This window comes from Nycticebus coucang, chromosome 21, assembly GCF_027406575.1.
Source record: "Nycticebus coucang isolate mNycCou1 chromosome 21, mNycCou1.pri, whole genome shotgun sequence".
NCBI classification, from domain to species: Eukaryota; Metazoa; Chordata; class Mammalia; order Primates; family Lorisidae; genus Nycticebus; species Nycticebus coucang.
Genome location: NC_069800.1, coordinates 42161818 through 42188518, shown reverse-complemented (window position 1 = coordinate 42188518; position 26701 = coordinate 42161818). Strand labels below are relative to the sequence as shown.

Sequence of the window (26701 nt, the reverse complement as noted above, 5' to 3'; positions counted from 1 at the left end):
AATATACACAAGAAAGTATTTACCGGGCTGTGCCTGTGGCTCAAGGAGTAGGACGCCGGCCCTATATACCAGAGGTGGTGGGTTCAAACCTGGCCCTGGCCAAAAAGAAAGAAAATATTTACCATCTTAACCATGTACAAGTGTACAGTTTAGTGCCATTAAGTACATTCAGTGTTACGTAACCATCATTATCTATGCCTAAAATATTTTCATCATCCCTAACAAAAATTATGTGCTCATAAATAATAACTCCTCTACTCCTCCTCCTCTCAGCCTAAATTCAGCCTCTGTCTCTGAATTTGCCTAAATATCTCATATAAGTGGAATCAGACAATATTTGTCTTTTTGTGTCCAACTTATTTCACTATGTAAAATGTTTTCAAGATCTATCCATGTTGGCTTGGCACCCATAGCTCAGTGAGTAGGGCACTGGCCACATACACCGAGGCTAGTGGGTTCAAGCCCGGCCCAGGCCTAGGCCTGCTAAACAACGACAACAGCAACCAAAAAATAGCCGAGTGTTGTGGTGGGCACCTGTAGTCCCAGCTACTCAAGAGGCTGAGGAGGGAGGATTGCTTGAGCCCAAGAGTTTGAGGCTGCAGTGAGCTATAATCCTGTCACTACACTCAGCCTAGGTAACAGAGCAAGACCCTATTTCTTAAAAAAAAAAAAACAAACCCTCAGGCTCGGCACCTGGGGCTCAAGTGGCTAAGGTGCCAGCCACGTACACCCGAGTTGGCTGGTTCAAATACAGCCCAGGCCCACCAAACAACAATGAAGGCTGCAACCAAAAAATAGCCGGGCGTTGTGGCAGGCGCCTATAGTCCCAGTTGGGAGGCGGAGGCAGGAGAATCACTTACATCCAGGAGCTGGAGGTTGCTGTGAGCTGTGATGCCATGGCACTCTACCCCGGGGGACAGTCTGAGGCTCTGTCTCAAAATAAAAACAAAAAAACCTCAAAGACTTCTATATAAGTGTTTGGATTCTAAATCCTGAACTCTAACAAATGGGGATACTTAAATGTTGCTTAACCCTGGGGATATATTCTGAGAAATGTGTGAGTCGGTGATTTTGTCATTGTGGTAACATCATGGAGTGTACTTGAATGTAGTAGTATAGCCTACTGCACACCTAGGCTTTATGGGCTACAAACCTGGAAAGCACGTTACGATACCAAATGCTGTAGGCAAGTGTAACACAAGAGTAAGTATTTGTGTATTGAAACATATCTAAACATAAAGTGTAGTAAAAATGCAGTATGATATTCTTATAGGACCACTTGTTTATGAGGTCAGTCATCGACTGAAAGATCATTATGTGGCACATGACCGTAATGAAACTAGAGATGGTCTGGAAACTTACTTCAGTACAAGAGATTGATTTGATAGGGGTGTGGGGTTTCAGAGGCCGTGTCAGGGCAAACTAAAAAGACAGGAGCTGGAGCTCCTCAGGCTAGAGCAGTGTTGAGTTTGAAAACTGAAAATAGCAGCAGTGTGTACATAGACTTGCTAAGCCCCTCCCCAAATCCTTGTACTTGTGGAACTTCCTTGAAATTTGTAAAGTACATGGACACCAGTACTACAAAAGGTAAGTATGACTGACAGTGTCATTTTGATTCATTCTACTGATGTGTGCCATGCACTGTGCCATCTTTGCCCTCAAGAAGCTCACAGTCAGGCGGTGCCTGTGGCTCAGTGAGTAGGGCATTGGTCCCATATGCCAGGGGTGGCGGGTTCGAACTCAGCCCCAGCCAAACTACAACAAAAAAATAGCCGGGCGTTCTGGTGGGCACCTGTAGCCCCAGCTACTCGGGAGGCTGAGGCAAGAGAATCGCTTAAGCCCAGGAGTTGGAGGTTGCTGTGAGCTGTGATGCTACAGTGCTCTACTGAAGGCAATAAAAAAAATGAGACTCTGTCTCAAAAAAAAAAAAAGAAGCTCACAGTCTAATGCTGCATGTCTCTGTCTGCGCATGGGGGTGGGGTCAGCCTATAAACAGATCTTTAAAATAGTACAGTAAGTGTGCCTGGTGAAAATATTAATAATCCACATGAAAAAACAACAAGCTTTGGGAAGACTTGAAAGCCTTCACAGAAAAACGAAATGATGCCTTTTCTATAAAATGAGGATAATAATACTCCCTTTTAAGGATTATTGCAAAGATTAATGAGATAACACATAAAAAGTTTTTAATACAGTTTCTGGCACATTGTAAGTATTCAACAAATGTTAGCTGATATTGTTAGTTTTCAGTGAATGGGTAAATTCCATTGATTGTGAGCAACAGTGACTACTTTGGTTCATTTAAGCAAAAGATTTATTGGAAAGTAACTAAGACTCACAGAAGGAAGAGTTTAACACAGGCCTCAGGAAGAAAAGATACAGGACAGCTAAGAGGTCTTAGTATTAGTAACAGGATCTTATGTGTAGTCTCTTTGGGTGATCTAAATTTAGCTTCGTTTATTTAGCTTTGGTTGTTTCTACCCTCAGAAACAAGAGCCTGATTGGCTTAGCATGGGCTGTGTACCTATCTCTGTGGTGAGGGGACAGTGTTCCAAGATCAATAGCCTACTAACCCATGCGGAATGGGGAGGAGTAGGTCCCAGGTCTAAGGAGGTGGTACAGAGAGAGAGTTATAATCATCTCAGAGTATGTCAGAGTACTTCTAAGATGTAATCTATTGAGGCTAATGATGAAAGCAATATGACCAATTCATGGAACAGCCTCTGGATGTTTCTGTTGGCCATGAAATGTTTATTGCTCTAGCCTGTGACCAGTGCCAACCCACTGTGACCACATCTATCTGACATTCTCCATTGAAATTTCTTTGGTTCTCTGTTTTCACTCTTAAGTATGGTAGCTAAAACAGAGACTTTTGACTATGCCTATGATCCTAGCACTCGGGAGGCTGAGGCAGGTGTATTGCTTGAGCTCATGAGTTTGAGAACAGTCTGAGCAAGAGCAAGACCCTTTCTCTACTAAAAGTAGAAAAACTGAGGCAAGAGCATAGCTTGAACCCAAGAGTTGTAGGTTGCTATGAGCTATGATGATACTGTGGCACTCTACCTAGGGTGACAGCTTGAGACCCTGTCTCAAAAAAAAAGTAAGAAAAAGACTTTCAACTATTATAATAAAAGAAGAAGACATTGTGGCTTTTGTGTATGGCTTTTCTTTTCAATTATGATTACCTTTTCACATTTCTGGTTTATTAATTTGCAAGAGAGATATATATAATAGAGATTTATTCTATTGCATCTACCTGGTCATACCCATCCTCTGTCCATTTGTTTGTTTATGTATTTATTTATTTATTTTAGAGTAGACATAATACTGTGCATTTGTCCTTGCTGATCTCTTCTTCTTAAGATAATTTTTCCAACAATTTAGAACCCATTTTGCCCTTGTTTTCCAAAGTACAGAAATGAGCAGTTTTAGCTTCGTGCTTGTGTGATTCTCCCATTTCTGATATGACTCATTAGAAGCAGAAAGGTGTGATAGCTTAGGAAAAAACCCTAGATTTAGGTACAGGTCATCTGGGTTAAAGTCCCTAGCATTGCCCATTACAAGCAGGATGTGATTTGGATACAAGTCACTTAACCTACTTGAGCTTGGGTTTCCTTGCTTACAGAACAATGTTACAGACAGTAGCAGCATTTAGGCTGTGAGCTTCTTGAAGGCACTGAGATCATAAAATGAAAATATTATCAAATGAAATGTATAAGGATTGTTACCACCACCATTGTCGTAATTATTATCAGTGCAGATTTTAAGCAGCCCTCAGAGTTGTTTGCTTTATGACTGTGTACCACCAGTGCTGTTGTTAAAACAGTTGTTCTTTTAAACTAGGTGTTTACCCCCGATTGGAGTGTCCATGAGACTTGTTACATGGGGGACCATAAAAAGCTTCTAGAAATCACCGTAGATTGTAGCTGTTATATTTTCTTTATTTCCTGACATAGAAGAAAATTAAATTGGTGTGATAGTTTAATCTTCCTAGGACCCTAACATACCTTATCAGCTGCTTTTCAAGGTGATTATGGACTTACTGATGTGTTTAAATGCTTTGTCAACTAAATAGATGATTGGATTTTCTGAGGACAGCCATCTTTTCTCTCTTGGCTATTTTCCAAGCCTGAGGAAGGGATTCCTATAGTTGTGACCATTCCGAAATTGAAAGCTACTAGTTCTGCAATCTTGCCTGCCAACCATGTACCTACCTTGTTTTTCAAGATGATATCAGGCTATGCAGGTTTTGAATGTACGATCCCAAGCAGCAAAACTGGAATTTTCAAAATAAGTAAGAAAGGGATTTTTTTAAAGGGCATTTCATTATACAGCAAACCTCCTTTATGCATTAAAGATTTGCAGTGATTTTTTAAAATGGATTTTTAGGCTTGGCGCCTGTGGCTCAAGCGGCTAAGGCACCAGCAACATACACCTGAGCTGGTGGGTTCGAATTCAGCCTGGGCCCACCCAACAATGACGGCCAGAACCAAAAAATAGCAGGGTGTTGTGGCAGGTGCCTGTAGTCCTAGCTACTTGGGAGGCAGAGGCAGGAGAATCGCTTGAGCCCAGGAGTTGGAGGTTGCTGTGAGCTGTGATGCCAGAGCACTCTACCCAGGGTGACAGCTTGAGGCTCTGTCTCAAAACAAGTAAAAAATAAATAAAAAATAAAATGAATTTGTAAAAGGATCACCTTGTGCCTTGTTGAGGAAGCTTTTCAAATGTCCATATCATTTTCTAAAAAGAGAAGAAGAAATCAAAATTTCTTTCATGTTTTATTAATTTTCCTATTCTTGGTATTAACAGTTTTCTCTAGAACTACCTAACGTGCACATATACACAGAGTTTTGTTTATATTTTGTGATCATTGCTAAAAGACCTTCATTGATCTTTTAATACAAATAAGTAAAGTAAGTAATATGTATGTAAATATATATATATTTAATTATTATTATTATTATTTGTAGAGACAGAGTCTCACTTTATCACCCTCAATGGAGTGGTGTGGTGTCACACAGCTCACAGCAACCTCCAGCTCCTGGGCTTAGGCGATTCTCTTGCCTCAGCCTCCCAAGTAGCTGGGACTATAGGCGCCCGCCACAATGCCTGGCTATTTTTTTGTTGCAGTTTGGCTGGAGCCGGGTTTGAACTCACCACCCTTAGTATATGGGGCCGGTGCCCTACCCACTGAGCCACAGGCACCGCCCATAATATGTATATTTTTATATTTGGTCTCTCTGTGTTCCCCTTCTCTCCTTTACTCTTACCCTGTTTCTGTGTATCTCACATAATATTCCACAGTGGGCTAATTTCTCACTTTAGATTTAAATAGGGAAGCTGAAGTTCAGTGTGCATTAACCTGTTGCCACATGGTGACTGCAGCACATGGTGTGGGTACAGCAGAGTTGTCTGCTGTAAAGACAACTAAAACATGACCTATAATCTCTTACATTGCATCATTGTCCTATGATGAATTCAATATATTCCTTACACTTCTGTCACAACCCTAGCCACTCTTAATTCATACATTTCAACAAATTGTTATCAGTCTGCTGTATTAGCAGCTTTGCCTCTGATCAGTAACCTTAAAGCTTATTCTTAACTTCATCCTCATCAGTTCTTTCTTGTGTTTTCCATGCCATCTCTTCCATTTTCCCCACCTCCTACCAGGAGTGGAGCTTGGCTACTCTAGAGTTGCCTGGCATATGAGTAACTGGCCACTAAAGACTAGTGGCCTGGCTCTGACTACGACTGGAATTAGGAATCTCTGAGTTATCCTTACCCAAGATCACATTAGCACTTCTTAGCTTTGCCTCTACAGATAACCTAAGGTATGGGGCACATCAAGGGACACCCATACTCTTTCAGGGTTTGTTCCAACATAGATAGGAATTGGATTGCTCTGTGTTCTAATCATGGGCCCACTATTTCCTAGCTCTGCAGTTTTAACTTGCTCAAACATCAGCTTTCTCAAAAGGGGGTAGTAACAGTACCTGTCTCAGAGTCAGTGGGAAGAATGAAGTGAACAAGTGTGTATAAAGCTCTTAGCGTGATTCTTGGCACTTGGTAAACGATGAATTATGGGACCTATTTTTAGACTTGAGTCACTTTTGGATACCTATAAACTGGGAAGGGAGGAGGCTTTGTAAAGAAAGAATTCACGAGCTAAGTTTAAAGGATAAGGAGTTAGCATCCCCCTATCAATGGACAAAGTGGAGAGGATTCCCAGCAGCAGTGTGACTAAGAGATAGAAGAAAGGATGACATGTTTGTGGAAATTGTACATAGTTTATCCTGACTGAGGGTGAAATAAAAGTGGGGAGATGAGAGGAGATGAGGCAGGAAAGATGACCGAGAACAGATCACGAAGAGCCTTGTTGAGCTCACGAAGGAGTTAGAATTTGATCTCCCATGGGTCTTTACGTCCACATAGTCTAATTCCTCTGTTAAGCAGTCACATAAATGTCTTTAAGAGCAACAACAGTGAAAGGGGAGGAGAGAAAGTAGTGAATTGGCCTGGAATGAACTGACATCTCTTAAAAGCTAATATTCCTCCTTGAGAACGCTACATTAATTAAACATGTGCCTTGCAAGATTCATTATTGCTTTAGTCCTGTTCCCTGTTGGTTGTCTCATTCATTAATCTGCTGATTAGTAATCTTGAACTCTTGTGTCCCCCCCTCCCTTTTTTTGCATTCCCTTTTTAATATGCTATGCTGTTCCCCCTGGGACATAAACTCCAGGACCCGTCCCTGGCCTGCTCATGTTTGTTTTCTTTGCCCCTTGTGCCTGCCTCTGCTATAACATTTGTAGTATGTGTTAAGTAATCCTTAAGGTAACATTTTTATTATGTCATAAAAAGTGCATGGCAAATATATTATAACTCATGGACTTTGTTTAAAAATGAACGGATAATTTATTGAGTGTGTTACATGAGCCTTGCTCCCCTCCCCATTTCAGCTGAGACCTGCTGCTCATTTAGCCTAGCCTCCTATTGAGTGCTCCCACCCTGTGACATGCTGGGAAGGCAGACCCATGGTTGGCTAGAAATGACATCATAGTTTATGTACTCAATAAAAATTTAATTAAGTCATTACAGGAATTGCAGTCATCATTTAACCCTCTGATTTCTTCTGTTTAGTTTATTATTAAACATTCAGTAATACCAGTCACTGAATCCTGATGGCTTATAAAATATCTGCATGAATTTTAATAGCTTAAATAAATGGGAAAATATGAGTAACTGATATAAAAGGAAACTTTTCCTTATGTTGGAGCTGTATGTATGGGTTTTATAAAAAAAAAAAGCATTATGGAAAGAATAAGAGCTTAATAAGAGAATAGCCCAATACTATCTGGGAGGAATTTCTCTTCTGCTGGGTGCCTCTGGGTATGCATGGGCAGAGTGCTCCATATAGAAGGATCTGGCAGTGGAGAGATGGGAAAACAAAAGCTTAAATGAGGGAATAAAATCCAACAAGGGTTCACCAGAGGGAATATCTGGCTCCCTTTGGCTGTGGGGCTGGCTAGAATGGCCTGGCAGAGTCCAGTAGTTGAAGCTGCTGTCCCTTACCCTCACCTGTTGCCTGCAGATCATGTGTCTGCACTGATTGAGCTTCCTCCCTCTTCCAAGAAGGGCCCTTTATGATCTAATACAGCCTTGATGATGATATCTGAAAACCATCCCTAGCAACGTACCATCTCTCAGCTTGGGGTGATGGAAGAGGCAGCTTTTTAGGTCATTGGAGTTAGAGATGGGACCAGGAGGTTGAGGAATCTTGCTTACAAGGAACTCAACTCCTGTGCTTCTTTCTTCCTTGGCAGCACCAGCCAGAATGCAGGTGCATCCCAAAAGGAGAAAATGTGTCATTTGTACACAGCTTTGCTGGAAAGCAAAAAGTGAGGTTTGCAAATTTATATGTTGGTGATCTCTGGGAATGCCCTGTAGATGGGGCATTTCTGTGCCCAGAAATCCTGGCTCTGACACTAACTTGATCTGTGACCTTGGATAAGTCCTTTTGGGTCTCAGTTCACCATCTCAGTTCTTGTCCTTTTGGGTCTCAGTTCACCATTTCTTCGAGGGTATTGAGCTAGGTGATCTACTAGAACCTTTCCCTCTCCAAAGGTTGATGGTGTGATGCAACACGTAAACTAGCTCTGCTGGGCAGTTGGGGTGACTGTTCTCTTCATGCACAGCCAGAAGAACAGTTTGTATGGGAGTAGGAAGAGCCCTAAATGGGTGTCTAGAAGTCTGGGTTGTAGTCTCATCCTCGTATGACAGAAGGAAGGAACTCTAGCTCTGACTTGTTTCTTGACTCTTCCTTTCTCCCCAGCCCCATTCTGGAAGATGGGGCAGTAGAAATTTTGCGTATGTGTTTATGAAATCAGAAACATGGGAAGTATTTAGTAGCAGAAAAAGAAGAAACCCCAAACCACTGGAGTCATTAGGTAGCACACATTATGTGTGGTACTCAGGCTCTTGTGAGGATTCAGTCCTCACCATGCCCTGTGTTAGGCCCTCCTCTGGGCAGGGTGCTGGACCTATGACTCTTACATAGTTCCCAGATTTAAGACAGAGACAGGTACATAAGCACCTCTAAACTGTGTTGGGTACACAGGGGAGAAGTTTGCACTGGGAGCAGCGAGAACACAAGGGATGGATGGCTAATGTGGCCTGGGTTGAAGATGAGTGGGAAAGGTCATGGTTTGCACTCCCGGCTACATGCAATCTCAAATTTTCCAGCCTTGAGCTTCACAATTCTCCATTTTTGAAAATTATCCATGACTATAAAGTATTGGAACTGCTTTTAGTTTTATATAAACAAACCAGAAGTTATTACTCATAATTCCTTGCATTTGCAGAGCACTCTGCAGTCTACCAAGGCTTTTAGCATACATTGTTAAATTAATGAATGAATACATGCTCACTCATGTGCGTTTCAAAACAGCCCTGTGTGAGGGCATTTAAAAGATACAGCAATGAACTGAGAGAAGTCATTTGACTTGCTCCAGATCACAGCTAGGGTAAATAACAAAACTGTGTACATCCAGGTTTTCTGACTCTAAATCCAGACCCTTTTACCCTTCTGCCTTTTTTCAGAGACTAGTTACAAACCACAGGATAAAATCACTTAGTCTTTGATTTGCGATCCCAAGTAAAAAGTTCCTTCTGATGGCAGGCACCCAGTAAGGAGCATGGACTTTGGATTCAGATTCAGAATAACCTGGATGCCTAGTCTCAGCCTTATCATTAATTTGCTGTGAAACCTAAGGCAAGTCACTTCATCTGTCTGAGTCTCTCAGACAGTCACCTATGGTCTATGAGTTACTGCTACGCATCTGTCTCCCTCTCTGAGTTCTGATGGCAATCAGAGGAGATGCTATCTGTAAAGCATGTAGTCCAGGTCAGGTGCTCAATAAATAGAGGAGATGACAGCAGGCATAGTGGTGGTCAAGGTTATTAAATACAAATCCTATTTTCTATATAAAGTTCCAAATGACTTTTGACTTTTAATAAAACTTGTCACTTTTATTTTTTATTTTTTTTAAGAGACAGAGTCTCACTTTATCACCCTCAGTACAGTGCCGTGGCATCACCGCTCACAGCAACCTCCAACTCCTGGGCTCAGGCGATTCTCCTGCCCCAGCCTCCTGAGCAGCTGGGACCACAGGCGCCCTCCACAACGCCCGGCCATTTTTTTGTTGCAGTTTGGCTGGGGCTGGGCTTGAACCCGTCAGCCTTGGTATATGGGGCTGGTACCCTACTCATTGAGCCACAGGCGCCACCTAAAACTTGTCAGTTTAAATAGGCAGTGAGTCCTTATTCCATGTTACACATTATACTGTTTTTTTTTCTTTTCTTTTCTTTCTTTTTTTTTTTTTTAAACAGTCTCAAGCTGTTGCCCTGGGTAGAGTGCTATGGCGTCATAGCTCACAGCAACCTCCAACTAAGGCTCAAGTGATCCTCTTGCCTCAGTTTTTCTATATATATATATTTTTTAAGTAGAGATAGGGCCTCGCTTTTGCTCAGGCTGGTCTCGAGCTTGTGAGCTCAAGCAGTCCACCCAACGTGGCCTCCCAGAGTGCTAGGAATACAGGCGTGAGCCACTGCACCCAGCCTACATTATACTGGTTTTCCTCTGAGATCCCAGAGAAGAATAAAACCTGGACCCTACATATTATTTTCTGGAGGTGAAAGTTTTACCCTCTTGAAGATAGTCTGTGGACTATACTCTAGGCTCTGAAGGCCCTCCTGGCCATTCCCTAAAAGGAGTTCTACCAGAGTTTCTGTGGTCTCACTGGAATTGCATTGCCAAAGCAATCTCTTGGCTGGGTGTGGTGGCTTATGCCTGTAATCCTACCCCTCTGGGAGGCCAAAGTGGGAGGATTGTTTGAGCTCAGGAGTTCAAGACCAGTCTTGCTCTTTGAGCAACATCAAGACCCCATCTCGACCAAAAATAGAAAAATTAGCCAGGCATGATGATGTATACCTGTAGTCTCAGCTACTCCAGTAGCTGAGTCCAGAAGTTTGAGGTTGCAGTGAGCTGTGATGACACCATTGTACTCTATCCCAGGCAACAGAGCGAGGCCTTGTCTCAAAAAAACCAAATAAACAAAAACACCAGTCTCTCAACATTAACAATCTTACTACTTCAGAGTTTCTCATCTTCTTCCTCCTCTCCATATCCTCAGAGACCCTCTTTTCTTCCAGTATCTCACTCACAGTCCCACTTCTTCCCCTCCTCTTCCTACCTCTGACAACTTCCTTCCTTTTGTTCTTTTACCACATCAAGCTCTTTTGATTGGCCATTAAGACATTTTCTAACTGGGTCCCAACATACATGTCCACTGTTCCTGCCCATTCACCCTCCCTGACACTCCCCAAACATTTTCCTTCCAGCCCCTGCACCTTGCACACTTTGTGCCCTCTGACCAGAATGCTGTCTGCGCCTCCTTACGCTCTTCTGTCAAACTCCCTCTCCTCCAAGTTCTTCTTGAATGTATTACCTTCTAGCAAACTCTTCCCCAGCTCCCCCAAGCAGAGGGTATTTGCCTTGAAATTCGTTTTATCTCCCAGCATGTTTGGAATAGGATTTAAGGCAACACATTGCAGTGTAACTGTTTTTTACATACCTATTTTCCCTATTAGACCATGTGTTCCTTCCATCAAGAAACTGTTCCTTAGCCAGGCGTTGTGGTGGGTGCCTATAGTCCCCACTACTTGGGAGGCCGAGGCAAGAGAATCACTGAAGCCCAAGAGTTGGACGTTGCTCTGAGCTGTGATGCCACAGCGCTTTACAGAGGGTGACATAGTGAGACTCTGTCTCAAAAAAATAAATAAATAAAAGAAAGAAACTGTTCATTATACTTTGTGTTCATACGATCTAGCACAAATCCAACATGTAATTGAGACTCAGTTCATTGAACTGACTGTTTTATGTGATTGGGGATAAAAATCCTTAAACATGTTAGCAAATTGGATAAAATCCTGATAGATCAAAGTTGACAGATCAGACTGAAAGTTTGACTTGTTAGGGGCCCTCTTATTTTACTAAAAGTCTGTAACAGCTAAGAGTCAATGATTATACTTTTTGGCTTTTTCTTTTCTTTCACATTTTTGTTTTTGTCATTTGTTTCTGTAGATTAATTCCTATATCCTGAAGAAGAACATGATCCTCATGACAAATAATTTCTATGCAGCTATTTTGGGATATGATGAGGTAAGATCATTTACCAAGCCTTGGCAGAACATTGGCCTCCTCCAACAAAGCTTCAGAGACCATCATCACTGCCTGCCATTGTCGATTAGTATTTATTTCTTCATCTTCACTGACTGGGCATTTAGAATGAATGTGCCCAGCGATTAGCCTCATGTTCGGGAAAGAGAGCACTATCTAATATGGTCAAATCAATCAACTAGTAGGCATTTACTGTGTGTCTGCTGGGTGTTAGAGGGAAGACAAAAGTAAATCAGACACTGTCTTAGCTCCTCGCAGAGAGAGGAAGACATTCCTATAAACAGGCCAGTCTGCTAGAAAATTATACACTTTTTTGTTTTAATTATAAACTGGGCCGGTGGCTTATGCTTGTAGTCCCAGCTACTTGGGGAAGCTGAGGTGAGAGGATCGCTTGGACCCTAGGAGTTCAGGCCAGCCTGGGCAACACAGTGAGACACCACGCCCCATTGGAAAAAAAAAAAGGTAAAACTGTCCATAGTGGAAGTGATTGCTGTAGAAAATAGAAGGCCCATTTTCTTTCCTGCCCAGTTCTCTAGAGGAAACTCCATCAGTAATGTGTAAGGCGTCCCACCTGGTCCGGTGTGCACAGACAAGGTCTGTATGTGCTCCTTCTTTATGCCTCTGCACCTGGCACTGTTCTGCAGCTTCGTTGAACAATATATGTCGGGCAGTCTTCCACATCAGAACTTTTAAATCTATCTCATCTTTTTTTTTTAATTGTAAAATATGCATAACATTTACCATTTTAACCATTTTTAAGTCTGCACTTTGCTAGCATTAAGTGTGTCTCCATTGTTGTGCAGCCCTCACCACTATCCATCTCCAGAACATTTGCATCCTCCCAAACTGAAACTCTGTACTCAGGAAACAATAACTTACTTCCTTCTTCTCCCCAGCCCCTGGCAATCCACCATTCAACTTTGTGTCTAGCTAAGTGGCGATAGCAATATTTGCCCTTTTGGCTTATTTCCTTTGTGTAATATCTTCAGGGTTATCCATGCTATAGAACCTATCTTATCTTTTTTCACCAAACTTTTATTATGGAAATTTCAAGTACTGTATTTTGCTATGTATAATCTGCTTCCATGTATAATGCACACCCACATTTTGGGCCCAAACTTTCAGAAAAATGCCGCTTGAGAAAGTGACTGGCTTTTGGCCAAAGGAGAAATATCCAGAGAGGGCAAACTCTCCCCTGGTAAACGTTCTAGATTGTACCTCCCTCCCACAGCTGCCTGCTCTGTGAAGGCTGCCTCCTCCCTCTTTCCCAGGATTCCACCTCTCCCCACCATGTCGGAGATTGCTGCTGAGGTAGTCACACATGTGGCTGGCAGGGTGGGAGTTTCTGAGACTGCTCGTCCCATGCATAGCCAGGCAAGTCCTGAGGCCTGCACAGGGTTCCTGGTCCCCTCCACATGACTGGGACTCAGCCCTTGCCCCACACAACCACGACTCTGCCTCACCAGCCTTGCCACTGCCCTTCCCCTGATTGCAACAGTTGGCGGAGGCCACTCTGGCCCTCTCCCAGTGGATTCTGAATCCTCCCGGACTGGAATCCTGTGTGCCTGGCAGGCCCAGGCGGGAGGGTATGGTGGCCCCGGAAGGCCCACTGGATTCCCCTGCTCCTGAGCCATACTACCCATGTATAATGTGCATTTTTATTTTTCCCTCAAAAATTTGGGTAAAAAGTATGCATTATACATGACTAGCATGGCCTAAATACAGGGTATATAGAAAAGTTAAAAGAATGGCATAATGAACACCTGTGTTCATGCCACCAGGATTCATCATACCTCATATTTTGAATGAACCCTGTACTTTTATACTAATTTTGTGGTTACCACCAAATTTAAGCATCACCCCTCCTAGAAAGCCAGCCCTGAACTTGCTCAGGCTTAGGTCATCCTGCCCTCCCTGGACTCTCACAGGGGTCACTACATTAGCATTAATTGTCCCTCTGGCTGGGTAGAGATTTTCCTGGACAATAGCAATGTATGTTGTATTTCTTTTGCCTAGCATAGTGCTTGGCACTTGGTAGGCAAAAAGTGAGGAAGACAGTAAATGCATAAAGGGATGAAATTAAGAAACTAGAGGTAAGACTGGAGGAAATGTTATCAGCAATTAAAGCCAGCAGATAAGCTTACCAAAAAAATTAAGTTAAATGACTTGGGTTAGTGTCATGGGACCAGTTAAAATGGAGTCTTCTGATTCCCAATCTACTAGAGATATCCTTAATTATAAGACAGCAATTTAGGCTGGGTGCGGTGGGTCACACCTGTAATCCCAGCACTTTGGGAGGCCAAGCTGGGTGGATGGCCTGAGCTCACGAGTTTGAGACCAGCCAGAGCTACAGTGAGACCCCGTCTCTAATAATAGCTAGACATTGTAGCAGACATCTGTAGTCCCAGCTACTTGGGAGGCTGAGACAAGAGAGTCACTTGAGCCCAAGAGTCTAAGGTTGCTGTGAGCTATGACACTGAGGCACTTACCAAGGGTGACAAAGTGAGACTCTGACTCAAAAAAAAAAAAGCAATTTAACTGTATACCATACACATGATTAATTTAATATGAGCTTCTTGAGAATGGGTCAAGCATTGAGAAATAACTGCTTAAATGTACCTATCAGTTGTTAAATTGGATAGTTTCTGATTTCAGAAACCTTATAATATAAAAAAGAATGATTGAAGAAATGTAACTATATTAACTTGCTTTATGGCAAGTGGCTCTGTTGTCTCAGTTGATCCTTTCATCAGGATTCATATAAATATACTGAATTGTATCTGTTCTTTGTCCCCACGTAGTCTATTCTGGCAGAGACATTTTATCCAAACGTAGGTCCTGATCACAAGAGTCTCCTAGGGTGCTTTTTTTTTTTTTGGAGACAGTCTCACTATGTCGCCCTGGGTAGAGTGCTGTGGCGTCACAGCTCACACCAACCTCCAACTCTTGGGCTTAAGTGATTCTCTTGCCTCAGCCTCTCAAGTAGCTGGGACTACAGGCGCCTGCCACGATGCCTGGCTATTTTTTTTGTTGTTGTTGCAGTTGTCATTGTTGTTCTAGCTGGCCTGGGCCGTGTTCGAATCTGCCAGCCTCGGTGTATGTGGCTGGTACCCTACCCACTGAGCTATGGGCGCTGCCCTCCTAGGGTGCTTTTTAACTCTAATTCTTGAGCACCCCTCTGAAGATTCCAATTCAATAGGTAAGCTGTTTGGTAGCTCAGCAAGCACCCTTGGCAACTCATAAGTGTAGGAAAGTTTGAGAAATATACTGACTATATGGGACCCTTTTAGAAATACCAATGCCTGGACTTGGTCCCCCAAAAGTTGGAGGTGGGCAACAAATTGGTGGAGGTGAGCAACTTTGTTTAAAAAAGTTCTCTAGGTGGCTTAGTGCCAGTAGCACAGTGGTTACTGCGCCAGCCACACACACCAAAGTTGTCAGGTTCAAACCCAGCCCAGGCCAGCTAAAACAACGACAACTGCAACAAAAATTAGCCAGGTGTTGTGGCAGGCGCCTGTAGTCCCAGGTACTTGGGAGTCTCAGGCAAGAGAATCGCTTAAGCCCAAGAGTTTGAGGTTGCTGTGAGCTGTGATGCCACGGCATTCTTCCGAGGGCAACATAGTGAGACTCTGTTTCAAAAAAAAAAAAAAGAAAAAATTCTCTAGGTGATTTTTTTTTTTTTTTTTTGAGAGAGAGACAGAGTCTTGCTCTGTTACCTGGGCTCTAGCCCTCACGTGGCCCATAGGCCTCCAGGGGTCCTCAAACTGCAGCCTGTGGGCCACATAAGGCAGTGTGATTGTATTTGTTTCTGTTTTATTTTTTTACTTCAAAATAAGATACGTGCAGTGTGCATAGGAATTTGTTCATAGTTGTTTTTTTTAAACTATAGTCCGGCCCTCCAACAGTCTGAGGGACAGTGAACTGGCCCCCTGTTTAAAAAGTTTGAGTACCCTAGCTAGCAACTTGAAACCCCTAGGGTCAAGCAATCCTCCTACCTCACCTTCCTGAGTACCTGGGACTACAGGTATGCACTATCATGTCCAGCTAATTTTTCTATTTTTTAGTAGAGATGGGGGTCTCACTTTGCTCAAGGTGGTCTTGAAGCCCTGACGTCAAGTGATCCTCCCACCTCAGCCTTCCAGAGTGTTACCGTTACGAGTGTGAGTCACCTTGCCCAGCCCCTCTCCAGATGATTTTAATGTACAATTCTAGGATAGTTTTTCTTAAATTTTAATGTGCATGTAAATGACCCAGAAACCTAGTTAAAATTCAGATTCTGACTCAGAAAGTCTGAGTGGGGCCTGAGAGTCTGCATTGCTAACAGCTGCAGGTGATGTGGGTACAGCAATTTTGAAGACCACACTTAAAATCACAAGGTTCTAGAGCTGTCAAGTCCTAGCTACATGTGACTATTTTCATTTAAATTAATTACATAAAATTTAAAACTCAGTTTCTTAATCACTATAGCCATAGTTCAGGTATTCAGTACAGCTGTGTGTGGCTGGTCCCTAGGGTGTTGGACAATGCAGATGCAGAACATTTCTATCATCGCAGAGAGATGACAGTGCTAATCTCTAGCAGCCTTTTCCTAGAATCTTACTTGGATTGTACCACCTCCCTGGACACTTTTGGAACCTTTCTGTTTTTTACTACATGACATCCAAATTGCTCCATGAACTTGTAGGCCTTATATGAACTGTTCACATTGTTGCACTCACTATACTCCTTCATTTCCCATTGCCCTGTCTTTGAGTTATTTGCCTCATTACCCTACAAACATGCTGTGCCTGGTAGTTCAGAATCTGAATTTTAAACTGAAACTACTGGATAGAGGGATGTTGAGGGCAATAGTTGAGTCTTAGTCAGCTTTTTACCATAAAGCTTGGCGCCTTTAAGGCACTCCTCTCCAAATGTTTAGTGAATGAATATTTTCTCTATTTAGAACATCCTATAGCTCCATAATTCCTTCCCACTCTTTTTTTTTTTTTTTTTTTTTTTGTAGAGACAGAGTCTCACTTTATGGCCCTCAGTAGAGTGTCATGGCCTCACACAGCTCACAGCAACCTCCAACTCTGGGCTTAAGTGATTCTCTTGCCTCAGCCTCCCGAGTACCTGGGACTACAGGCGGCCGCCACAACGCCTGGCTATTTTTTGGTTGCAGTTTGGCCGGGGCCGGGTTTGAACCCGCCACCCTCGGTATATGGGGCCGGCGCTTTACGGACTGAGCCACAGGCGCCGCCCATAATCCCTTCCCACTCTTAAGGGCACACTTTACAAAGTTTTCCCTGACCTCTTTAGATCTCGTGTTCTTATTCTGATTTTCATCACCTATCCTTCCATTCATCTGTCTGTAATAATAGGTAATTGCTATTCTTTGATAGGTATGATGCATTGTAAGTATATTGGTGAAGAAAATAAATGTGGTCTGGCTCTTTCCCACTGTGCTTACGTTCTTTTCTTTGTGTGTGTGTGAAACAGAATCTCACTGTGTCGCCCTGGGTAGAGTGCTGTGGCATCACAGCTCACAGCAACCTCAAACTCTTGGGCTTAAGCAATTCTCTTGCCTCAGCCTCCCAAGTATGTGGGACTACAGGCACCTACCGTAACACCCAGCTATTTTTTGTTGTAGTTGTCATTGTTGTTTAGCAGGCCCGGGCCAGGTTCCAACCCACCAACCCCGGTGTATGTGGCTGGCACCCTAACCACCGAGCCTGTGCTTAAATTCTTATTGAGAGCCAGTCAACAAGTAACAAGTAAACAAGGAAATAAATACCTAATAACAAATAGAGTGCATTGTTAGAGAATGACTGGGAAGAATGACTTTGTGTGGAGTCATAGACTGAGATGGCAGCCACTCATGGAGAGTGCCTTGGCATATCACTGTGCAGGTGGGTATTCATTCATTCCCCAGTATTTTATTCTGTGCTGTTGTTAGATATGCACTGGCTTTGTCTCTTCAATAGCTCAGACCATATTGCTGTGATCCTGTGTTCTTAGCATCATGCTAAGCACATAGTGGTGTCAAGTCAGTCTTCAGTGAGTGAAATTCTGCCCCTCTAAACCCTTAACCGAGTTCTCTATAGTCGGAACAGCCCCTTTGGCTTCTTCTCAATCTACCAAGGGTTTCCATCCTGGCCATGGGCCAACATGTGGATTATGTGAGGACTTTTTTGCTTATGTGTGGTAGCAGGTATCACAAAAATTGTACATAGACCCTTTCATTGCTCATCGGCTTTTGTGGTCCAAGACAACTCTCCTTCTTCCACTGTATGGCAGAGAAGAAAAGAAGTTGACATCGCTGCTAACCCTAAATGTCTTAATTTCTGAAGGATGCTCCTCCTTTATATTATGAGGGAAAAGATGTTGGTACCCAGTTAGATTGTGGGGAAAATGTCACGCACCATAAGGTTTGGCTCCCAGAGACTTTTTTTTTTTTTTTTTTTTTGACACAGAGTCTCACTTTGTCGCCCTTGGTTGAGTGCTATGGTGTCACAGCTTACAGCAACTTCAGACTCTTGGGCTCAAGTGATTCTCTTGCCTCAGTGGCAAGACTATAGGTGCTGGGACTATAGATGCTCATCACAACACCTTGCTATTTTTTGGAGGCGGGGGTCTCACTCTGGCTCAGGCTGGTCTTGAACCTGTGAGCTCAGGCAATTCATCTCCTTGGCCTCCCAGAGTACTGGGATTATAGGCATGACTGGGCCCGGCCCCAGAGACTTTTTTTCCCTTTCTGCTTCCTTAATTCAAAATTTGAAGTCTCAGAGTACTCTCCCATTTGTTTTCACTGACTTCCTAGCAGTGTAGAGGAAAGAAGGCTGAAGTCGAGGGGTTTTATTGCACTTCACTCTGTGCCAGATAGTGCTCTGACTAGAGCTAGTCATTCACCATCTCCCAACCTCATCCGTGCATGGCGGTATTAGTTCTGTCACAAGTTAGCTAGATAACCTTTAAACCTCAGTTTACATATCCCTCAAATGGGAATAATATCTGTTCTATGTGGCATGCATTGTCACTAGGAGCAGGTGAGTGATAACAACCTAGCTCAGTCAGGTTAGTATCACCAGGAGTTTTGAGTCACCCTTTTCCTTCTGATTGCTCAGGAATTCCTGATTATGGATTTGTCCCCTCCCAGCCATCTCACGAACCACTGAGGCTGCCTGTTTTTAGCAGGCCGTGGCTCACAGACTTTCCCTGTCCCGGGCTCTGCTCATTCTCCAAGTCCCCGTAACACCCGCTCCACTCTGCTTCCTTCCCCTTGCAGCACATGTGAGTTGCTGCCAGCTGTACTCCAGCATGTGCCCTGGGCACTGCAGACACAAGCAGGCTGTTGTGTTAACAAATAGCTTGGAGAATGGTGATGTGCCTGAGCTTGTCCTTGGCTTCTGTCCCATTTGCCAAAAGAAGCTGGTTTCCCTGACTCCGTCATTGTGCCAGGGCAGTCTTAAGTTGTGGAATTGTAGGAGTGTTTATCAAAGGGCATTTGGAACAGGTGGAATGTTTTTCTACCAAACTGTCAACGCTGCTTACTGGACATGGCCCTTCCTGGCAGCAGGCCTGAAGCCAGACCTCATATTCCTCGGTGCCCAAGAGGCCAGACCACAGTATAATGTCAAATAAATGATCCCAGGGCTTTGTGTAATGTTTACCACTCCAGATCCTTTCATGGCCAGTATCTCTGGTTCTCTCTATGACTCTGTAGGAATAGGTATTATTATGCTTGTTTAACTCATGAAAAACTAAAGCTCCGGAAGGGGTAATGGTTTTTCAAAGGCCACACAGCCATTGGGGACAGATCTGACCTTTGAACTCAGGAGCTGTGGATCTCAGCTGTTCCACTGTTGTTTTAACTGTATCCATAGCTGCCTGCCAAGCATTCTCCTAATCTCTACACCTAATATATTATACTTGACAAAACACCTTCACACCAGCCTGAGCAAGTGCGAGACCCATCTCTACTAAAAATAGAAAAAATTAGCGGGGGTGTTATGGTGGGCACCTATAGTCCCAGTTACTCAAGAGGCTGAGGTAGGAGGATCGCTTGAGCCCAGGAATTTGAGGTTGCTATGAGCTGTGATGTTGCACTTTAACCCAAGTGACAGTGAGACCTTGTCTCAAAAAAACCAAGAACAACAAAAACAAACTCTTCATAATGTGAATTATGTGAGGACTCATGCACAGTGGCTCATGTCTATAATCCCAGCATTATCTTAGTCTTATAATTCGAGGATACTGTAAGTAGAGCAAATACTTTCATCTCTTTAATAGGTGAAAAGATTGAGACTCGAGTTTAGTGAATTGTCACCTTTGCCTGGCAGAAGCAAAACTAGCACTTGATTTGCCTTCTAACTCCATGTCAACACTTTGGTCCACCCACTATCTTGGCACCTAGACAGAGCAACTTTTCAGGGCTTTTCCCCTCAGTCAGTTTTACCCCAGGAAGCAAGACCCTCATCCCTTCCTCCTGTAGAGAGCCATGCCAAAAATGGCCTTGGCCAATGGCCGGGGTTCTAGTTAGCCTCTGTGATCTTTGAACTTCACAGCAGAGGTCTCTGTGCCAGAAGAGTCAACACTGGGTATACAAACATGCAGGTTCTGAGCATTGCCCTCTGTGGCTCCTGGCACTCCTGCTGAACAGCCTGTTCCTCTACTTAGGGAGAGGCTGGGCCAGCCAGCACCAGCCCAGAGTTGGGTGACAGTGAAGACAAGTACCTGGCTTCCTTCCCCAAAGAGCCTTGCACCAAGGGAGAAGGCGCAGTCCATACCCAGGAAAAATGTACACTCTCAGTACTCCCACCCCTTACCCTGTGGACAGCAGTGGAAGACAGCTACTGTTTCTCTTCTTAGCCTCTCAGTTTTTGCCAGGGCCAGGCACAGTGCAGTCGAATAAAGGAGCCATGTCTGGGATGGGTATCACCTTGACCAATGACTTGGCCTCTCTGGTCCATGTTCTTACTCTATATACAATGAAGGAGTTGGACCAGATGCTCTTGTAAAACCCCTTCCAGCTCTACCGTGTAACTGCCCCATTTCTCTCATAGCATTTGTAGGGTCCTTCTCAGACAATTCTAGCATGTTCACAACATCTCCCAACTTTTGTGTCATGGCTCTGTGGCATGCCTCAGGAGAGTGGTTATACTCTGTTCCAGGGGATCCTTTCAGATGATCATGGGCTGGCTGCTGCCCTCTGGAGAACCTTCTTCAATCAGAAATGTGAAGACCCTCGGCAGCTTGAATTGCTGGTGGAGTATGTGAGGAAACAGGTGAGCAGCCCCGCCCCTCTCCTCCAGAGTTTCATGGACAGTGGGTCCTCCCTGAGGTCTGCAGATGTTGGGCTTTCAGAGCATCATGGGAAGTTGAGTTACCAGGGTCCAGTCTGACGCAGCAGGGGACACTGTGTTTCCAACCATGAACTAGTCCAGGGGACTATGGGGATAGAGAGGAAGAGACAGGTAGTCTTCTGCCTTCAGAACCATTTTAGTCACCCATTCACTGCACATTCCGTGGCCTGCTGTGTGCCAGATGCTGTGCTAGGTACTGGGCCCCAGAGTCCTGGAAGATATGAGTGTTGGGTGTAGGCAGTCACCCACTGTAGCCCCTTTCTCTGCCTACTTGGAGTCCTGGAATTTGTTTCCTGCTCTTGACTATTAGAAAGACTGGGCACCAAGCATTCCAGTCACCTCCCATCCTCTTCCCACTTGGTGCTCTCCATGGTCAAGCAGGGTCCCCTTGCTTCAGTCTCTCACCTCTCTGGGTCTCTAGGGATTCCTGCCACCAAAGCTTCTAGGAGAAGCCTCTTCAGGGAGGAGGGCTTCTGACTCCATAGCTCTTCTCAAGACCCTCAAGAATTAACTCGTTGATCTCCCTGCCCCCAGATCCTATATTTTGATGGGGAACTCACACTTCATAGGTGAGCTGAATGCCAGGGTAGGGAACATAGAAGGTGTCCCAGGGAGTCAAGCTGGACAGCTGGCCTAGGACCCCAGGCTGGGTGATTCATGTAGCCACTAGAGGCCTCAGCTGCTCCAGACAGCTCATCCGCTCAGGCTGTCCCATGAGTCACACCTTTGCCTCGTGGGACTGGGCCCTGGAGCTCAAGGGGCCTCATCTTACAGTTATTCTCTTGTTCACCTGTGTCCAGGGCCTGGAAAGGGATGGCTAGACCCCAGCTATTGAAGGACAGCACCAATAGAACTAGCTTGTTTAATTGCTGGAAAAACCAACTACTGGGGCTTTTCAGACCCACAGGATAGAGAATCCCAGAAGCCAGGACTTCTGTTTGACCGCTCTTCAAATCTGCCAAAGCCAGGGGGAAGGCACCATGGCCAGAGAGCCCCACCCACAGAGAATTCTGAGACTTACACTGTTGACTGGACTCGCCCTCAGACAGGAGTAGCAATTGGCAAAGCAAATGCTATGTTTTCTGAGAGACCGACTCAATTTTTCCATCTGCCATGGTGGGCTTGTGCCAGAAGCCACTCAGCAAGGCAGAACTGGCACCTCAAGGAAGGGGCTGCCATAACCAATGTCCTTATAAGAAGTCACCTATGCCCCCAGTGAGAGCCAAGCATTGGGAAAACAGTGATGGGGCTCTTAGAAAAGCAGGGAGCTTTGATGGGGACCCAGTTCTGTCAGCAAACCTTTGAGCACCTGCCGTGCCAGGCACTCTGTTGGGAAAGCAGAAATTAATGACACCCTGTCCTACCCTTGAGAAGTTAGCTGGTGGTTTGGCGAGGATGCCTGTCAGGCACCTGGCTAACCCTGGGTTAAGTGAGCATGCGGGGTGGTACAGGGCAAAGTGCTGTGCAAGGCCAGGTGGATCAGACCAAGTGGATCTGAAAAGGCCAGGAAGCTGGGCCTTGAGCTAGAGTCCTTCACCCTTGTATGGTGCAGCTAATGGCCCAAGATCCAATCAGAGGTTATGTTGAAGGTTTTCCATCCGGGAGACTGGCCAAGAGGTAGCATTTGGGACAGAAATGGAGTCATTATAAAAAGGCGTAAGCTTTAGGGAAGACAGCAATTCAGTTGAGCTTCTTACCCTGCAGAAGATGGTAGAGCATGTGCAAATCTAGACCTGGGGTGTATGAGAGGTTGGATTTGGGTTCAAGGGTCAGCACCCTGAGAATGAGTCACAGAGTAGATTCTTGGAAGAGGGGAATGATCCAAAGCCTAACATGCAGCCTCCTGACCCTGGCCTCCCTCTCCCCTCTACTGCCAAATGGACCCTCATCGTTCAAAATCCATTGTTGACTCCTGCTCTGATCCATTTCTCACCTAGATTTTGCCTGTCCATTTGCAAGTATTGCTCATTCTGCTGCCCTCTTGACTACCAGGCAATCTGGGCAGTCCTCCCAGAGTCTGCCTTTGTCTCCTGAGACTCAGGCACACATTAGATCACCCACCTCTGCAGTACTACCTGATCACACTTCCGTGCAGCTGTTCCTGTTCTCCATTCAGGTGTCCCCTCTCCAGAGGGAGGATCCTTCCTCTAAGATTCCTTGGGCAGGCCTGGGACCATCTCCATCTGTATACCAAACAAGCTGGAGGCTCAAATGGGAGGAAGCCCAGAGGGGACACTCTCTGTCAGAGCAGCCGTCTTTTGGGGGAGCAGGAGGAAACAATACTTGGTCTCTCCAGTTCCAGAGGGAACTGGCCATTGGTGAGAGTCATAGGGGACAGCCGTACATTGCAAGACAATGGAGGCATACGTATTTTTTAAAGTTTGCGTGACTAGCACTGTACATATGCTATATCATTTAATCTCTTTATGTGTCTGTGAGGTATAATACGTGTTTCTATCCCCTCTCTCAGATGAGGGAACTTAAACAGTATGGGATGGGGTGGACAGGATGACTTTTGTAAGTCACTAGCCCTGACTTCCTGGCCCACAAGAGCTTTCTAAGGAGATTATATCAGCAGGAGCAGTGTCCTCGGGGCAGGGGGGTGGAGGGTGTCTGCGTGTGTCCATCCATCTGTCCATTCAGAAGTATGATGGGAAATTCCTTAAAACTTTCCCCCATGACTTATTTCTCTGAACCACATTTATGAAATAATCAGAACTGGGATGGTCAGAACCCCTCCCCCTTCTCCACTGGGAGGCTGGTTCCTGTGCTACCTCACATCTGTCCTGCCCTTGTCCCTTTCCTCTGTTCCTGGCTCTCCCTCTTGCAGATGCAGTACCTGGACTCCATGAACGGCGAGGATTTGCTTCTGACAGGGGAGGTGAGCTGGCGCCCTCTCGTGGAGAAGAATCCTCAGAGCGTCCTGAAGCCCCATTCCCCCACTTATAATGATGAAGGTCTCTGATGAGCTGGCCCTCCAAACTGCTGGCCAGCTGGCTTGGAGGAACTGCCAGGAGAGAAGTGCCTCTTTGGCCCAGGACCCTGCAAAAAGTGGCCTGAACTGACCTTTGAACAGTATCTGTCAAATACCTGGCCCATTTGTGTTGAGTTTCCTCTTAGTGTACCCAGGAGTCAGATCTAGTAGGGTACGGTGCCGGGAGAACCCCTAGCTCTTGTGCTATGTCCTCTCCCTCAGGAGAGGCCCCAAGAAAGAGCCACCCAGCACATGCTCCCCAAGTCCCTCCAGCAACCACATATGATTGACAGCTTTTCCAAAGGCCAAGGAAGGGATGGGGTAGATTAGAAAGGGGACGTCCCACCATGGGCCGTGGTGTGGCCCAGGAACAGTTGGTGATGCTGCTGAGTCAAGATGGGTAACTGCACTCTGCCTTTTGGCTTTGAGCTATGGGGTTGAGTTGGCCATTAAAAAAAAAAGTCAGAGACTTATCTCTGCCATGGCTCTTGTTTATTCCAGAAACAAGAATAGAAACTTATCTGAGACGGTAGAGGCATAAGCTGAGGAGCACTGCCCAGTTCAGTTAAAGACAGGGAGGGGAGAGCTCAGGAGGGTCTCTGCTGCTGTTCTTGTCTCCAGTTCATGGAGATATGTCACTATTTTGGCCAGGGTACAGCCTGCCAGGCCCATGCTCTGGGACCCAAGAGGCCTCTAATGACCAAGGGGCTTGTCGCATCCTAAGTCACTTGGAAGAAGGCCTCAAGAACAAAGGTCCCTTTGTTACCCCCAGAGAACTGAGTGAGAAACATGCTGTGTTTCTCTCTTGGCCTCCCGTTACATGAGATATTGGGGAGAAGAGAATGTTCTTCCTGGCTTACGGGGACCATCCCAGGTCCCGGCTCACACCCAGCTTTCTACTCCCTTCCCAACTTCCAGAGCATGTGCTGCAGAGCCACCTTGGTCTGAGCACATGAGGACCAGTCCCCTCCTCCCTCTGAGTGTGCACAGGTCATCTCTTGGGGAATTTTCTTAAGTGAAAAAAAGGGGGAGGGGAACCATATTGCCCCTCCCTCCCCCATCAAGCTTCCTTCATTTAACTTGCTATAAAATGAGTCATATAAAGAAACTCTATATGGGTGAGGTATATCCCACTTCTGTGAAAACATTACAAATCAAACCGCCTTCTCTCAGTTTATTTAAGATGCTTTTGTTGCGAGTGGAGCTCTAGAGTGAAGCCTCCTGTGTATGTGTGAGATAATAACACCTTGTAACTCATTACAGCTGGGCACTATTTACATAAACCAGAGCTGAGCCAGGCAGGAATTTGCTGATTAATTTATTTTTAATGGAGTGAAGTATACCATGCACCAAAATAAACTTTACTGTGTGTACCTAACTGCTCCTGGAATGGATGGAAAAATTAATGGAACAGATTTTGGCTCCCAGCTCTACACATTAATTCATATATAAAAGTTATTTGAGCATTAACCCATTTGCTGCCCAGGGCAGCTCCCCAGCCACAGATTCCGGCCCATAGTACCAATTCAGCTACTGGGCTTGCTTTAGAATCCTGGAACCTCAGACTTGGAAGGAACTTTAAAGGTCCTTTACTCCTTTAAACTGATGTCCTTTTTAACATCCCAGTTGTCCTGTGTTCGTGCATACCCTAGATGAACCCCTCCAGCAGCTGATGGTCCCTGCCTGTATAGCTGAGTCCTGTCTCCACAGGACTTGGAAATTATCAAACACAGCAACTCATGATATGAAGCTGCATTTGAAAGGGTCACATCAGATCATGTCTCCTATGTCCCCAAACCCTCACTTCAGCCATCAGCATTTTTCACTGATTCTGCTAGTCTCCCTCTACTTCAAGATCAGTTCCAGGGTCCTTGGAGGCTACAGGTTCTTCTTAATTTGACCAAGGCTTCCACTCCACCCTTTTTTTTTTTTTTCTTTTTTGAGATAGTCTTGCTCTATTGTCCAAGCTGGAGTGCAGTGGCATCATCATAGCTCACTGCAGCCACAAACTCCTGGGCTCGAACACTCTTCTTGCCTCAGCCTCCCAAATAACTGGGACTACAGGTGCCAGCTACCACGCCTGGCTAATTTTTTTTATTTTTGTAGTGACAGGGTCTTGCTATGTTGCTCAGGCTGGTCTCAAGTAATCGTCCTGCGTCGGCCTCCCAAAGTGCTAGGATTATAGGTGTGAGCTACTGTACCTGGCCCCATCCAGTGTTGTGAGTTTCAACACTGTTTTTCAACCTTTTTTTTAAATCTCATGGCACACTTAAACCTATAGTTAAACTTTCATGGCACACTTAAATTATGTTGATTTAAAAAAAGAATATGCTTACTGTGCTTTGAACTTTTTTTGAAAATAATTTAATTAATGAACTTTAAAAATGTTCGCGGCACACTGGTTGAAATCACTGCTCTAACCCATTTCTCCTCTGAACAACTTGGGCTTACCTAAAGAAACCAGGTGTTTCCTGTACCTGGAACTCTCATCCCTCCCTCTTCTGACTAAAGAAATCCCAGGCCTCCTCTATTCTCACCTCCTGTCCACCCCAGGCATAGGCATGCCCTCCCTAGTGCTCCTCCGCTCTGTGAGCCTCTTCCATGCAGAGCATGCCCTGTGCTTAGGTTGGTCACCCGTTTCCCAGTGCT

The 26701-nt window shown here is 44.8% G+C and overlaps 1 protein-coding gene across 7 annotated transcripts in view; it reads left to right on the top strand.

Annotated features, from left to right (window-relative positions):
- LOC128573898 (ubiquinol-cytochrome-c reductase complex assembly factor 1) overlaps window positions 1–25430 on the top strand; it is a 123970-nt gene extending 98540 nt beyond the window's left edge. For all 7 annotated transcript variants that reach the window (XM_053574416.1, XM_053574418.1, XM_053574417.1 and 4 more), the window contains 3 exons: window positions 11642–11719; window positions 20887–21000; window positions 23909–25430. In XM_053574416.1, coding sequence (XP_053430391.1) covers window positions 11642–11719; window positions 20887–21000; window positions 23909–24043 — 327 coding nt within the window. In that variant the 3' untranslated portion in view covers window positions 24044–25430. The remainder of the gene's footprint in view (window positions 1–11641; window positions 11720–20886; window positions 21001–23908) is intronic.
- Window positions 25431–26701: the final 1271 nt, after the last annotated feature.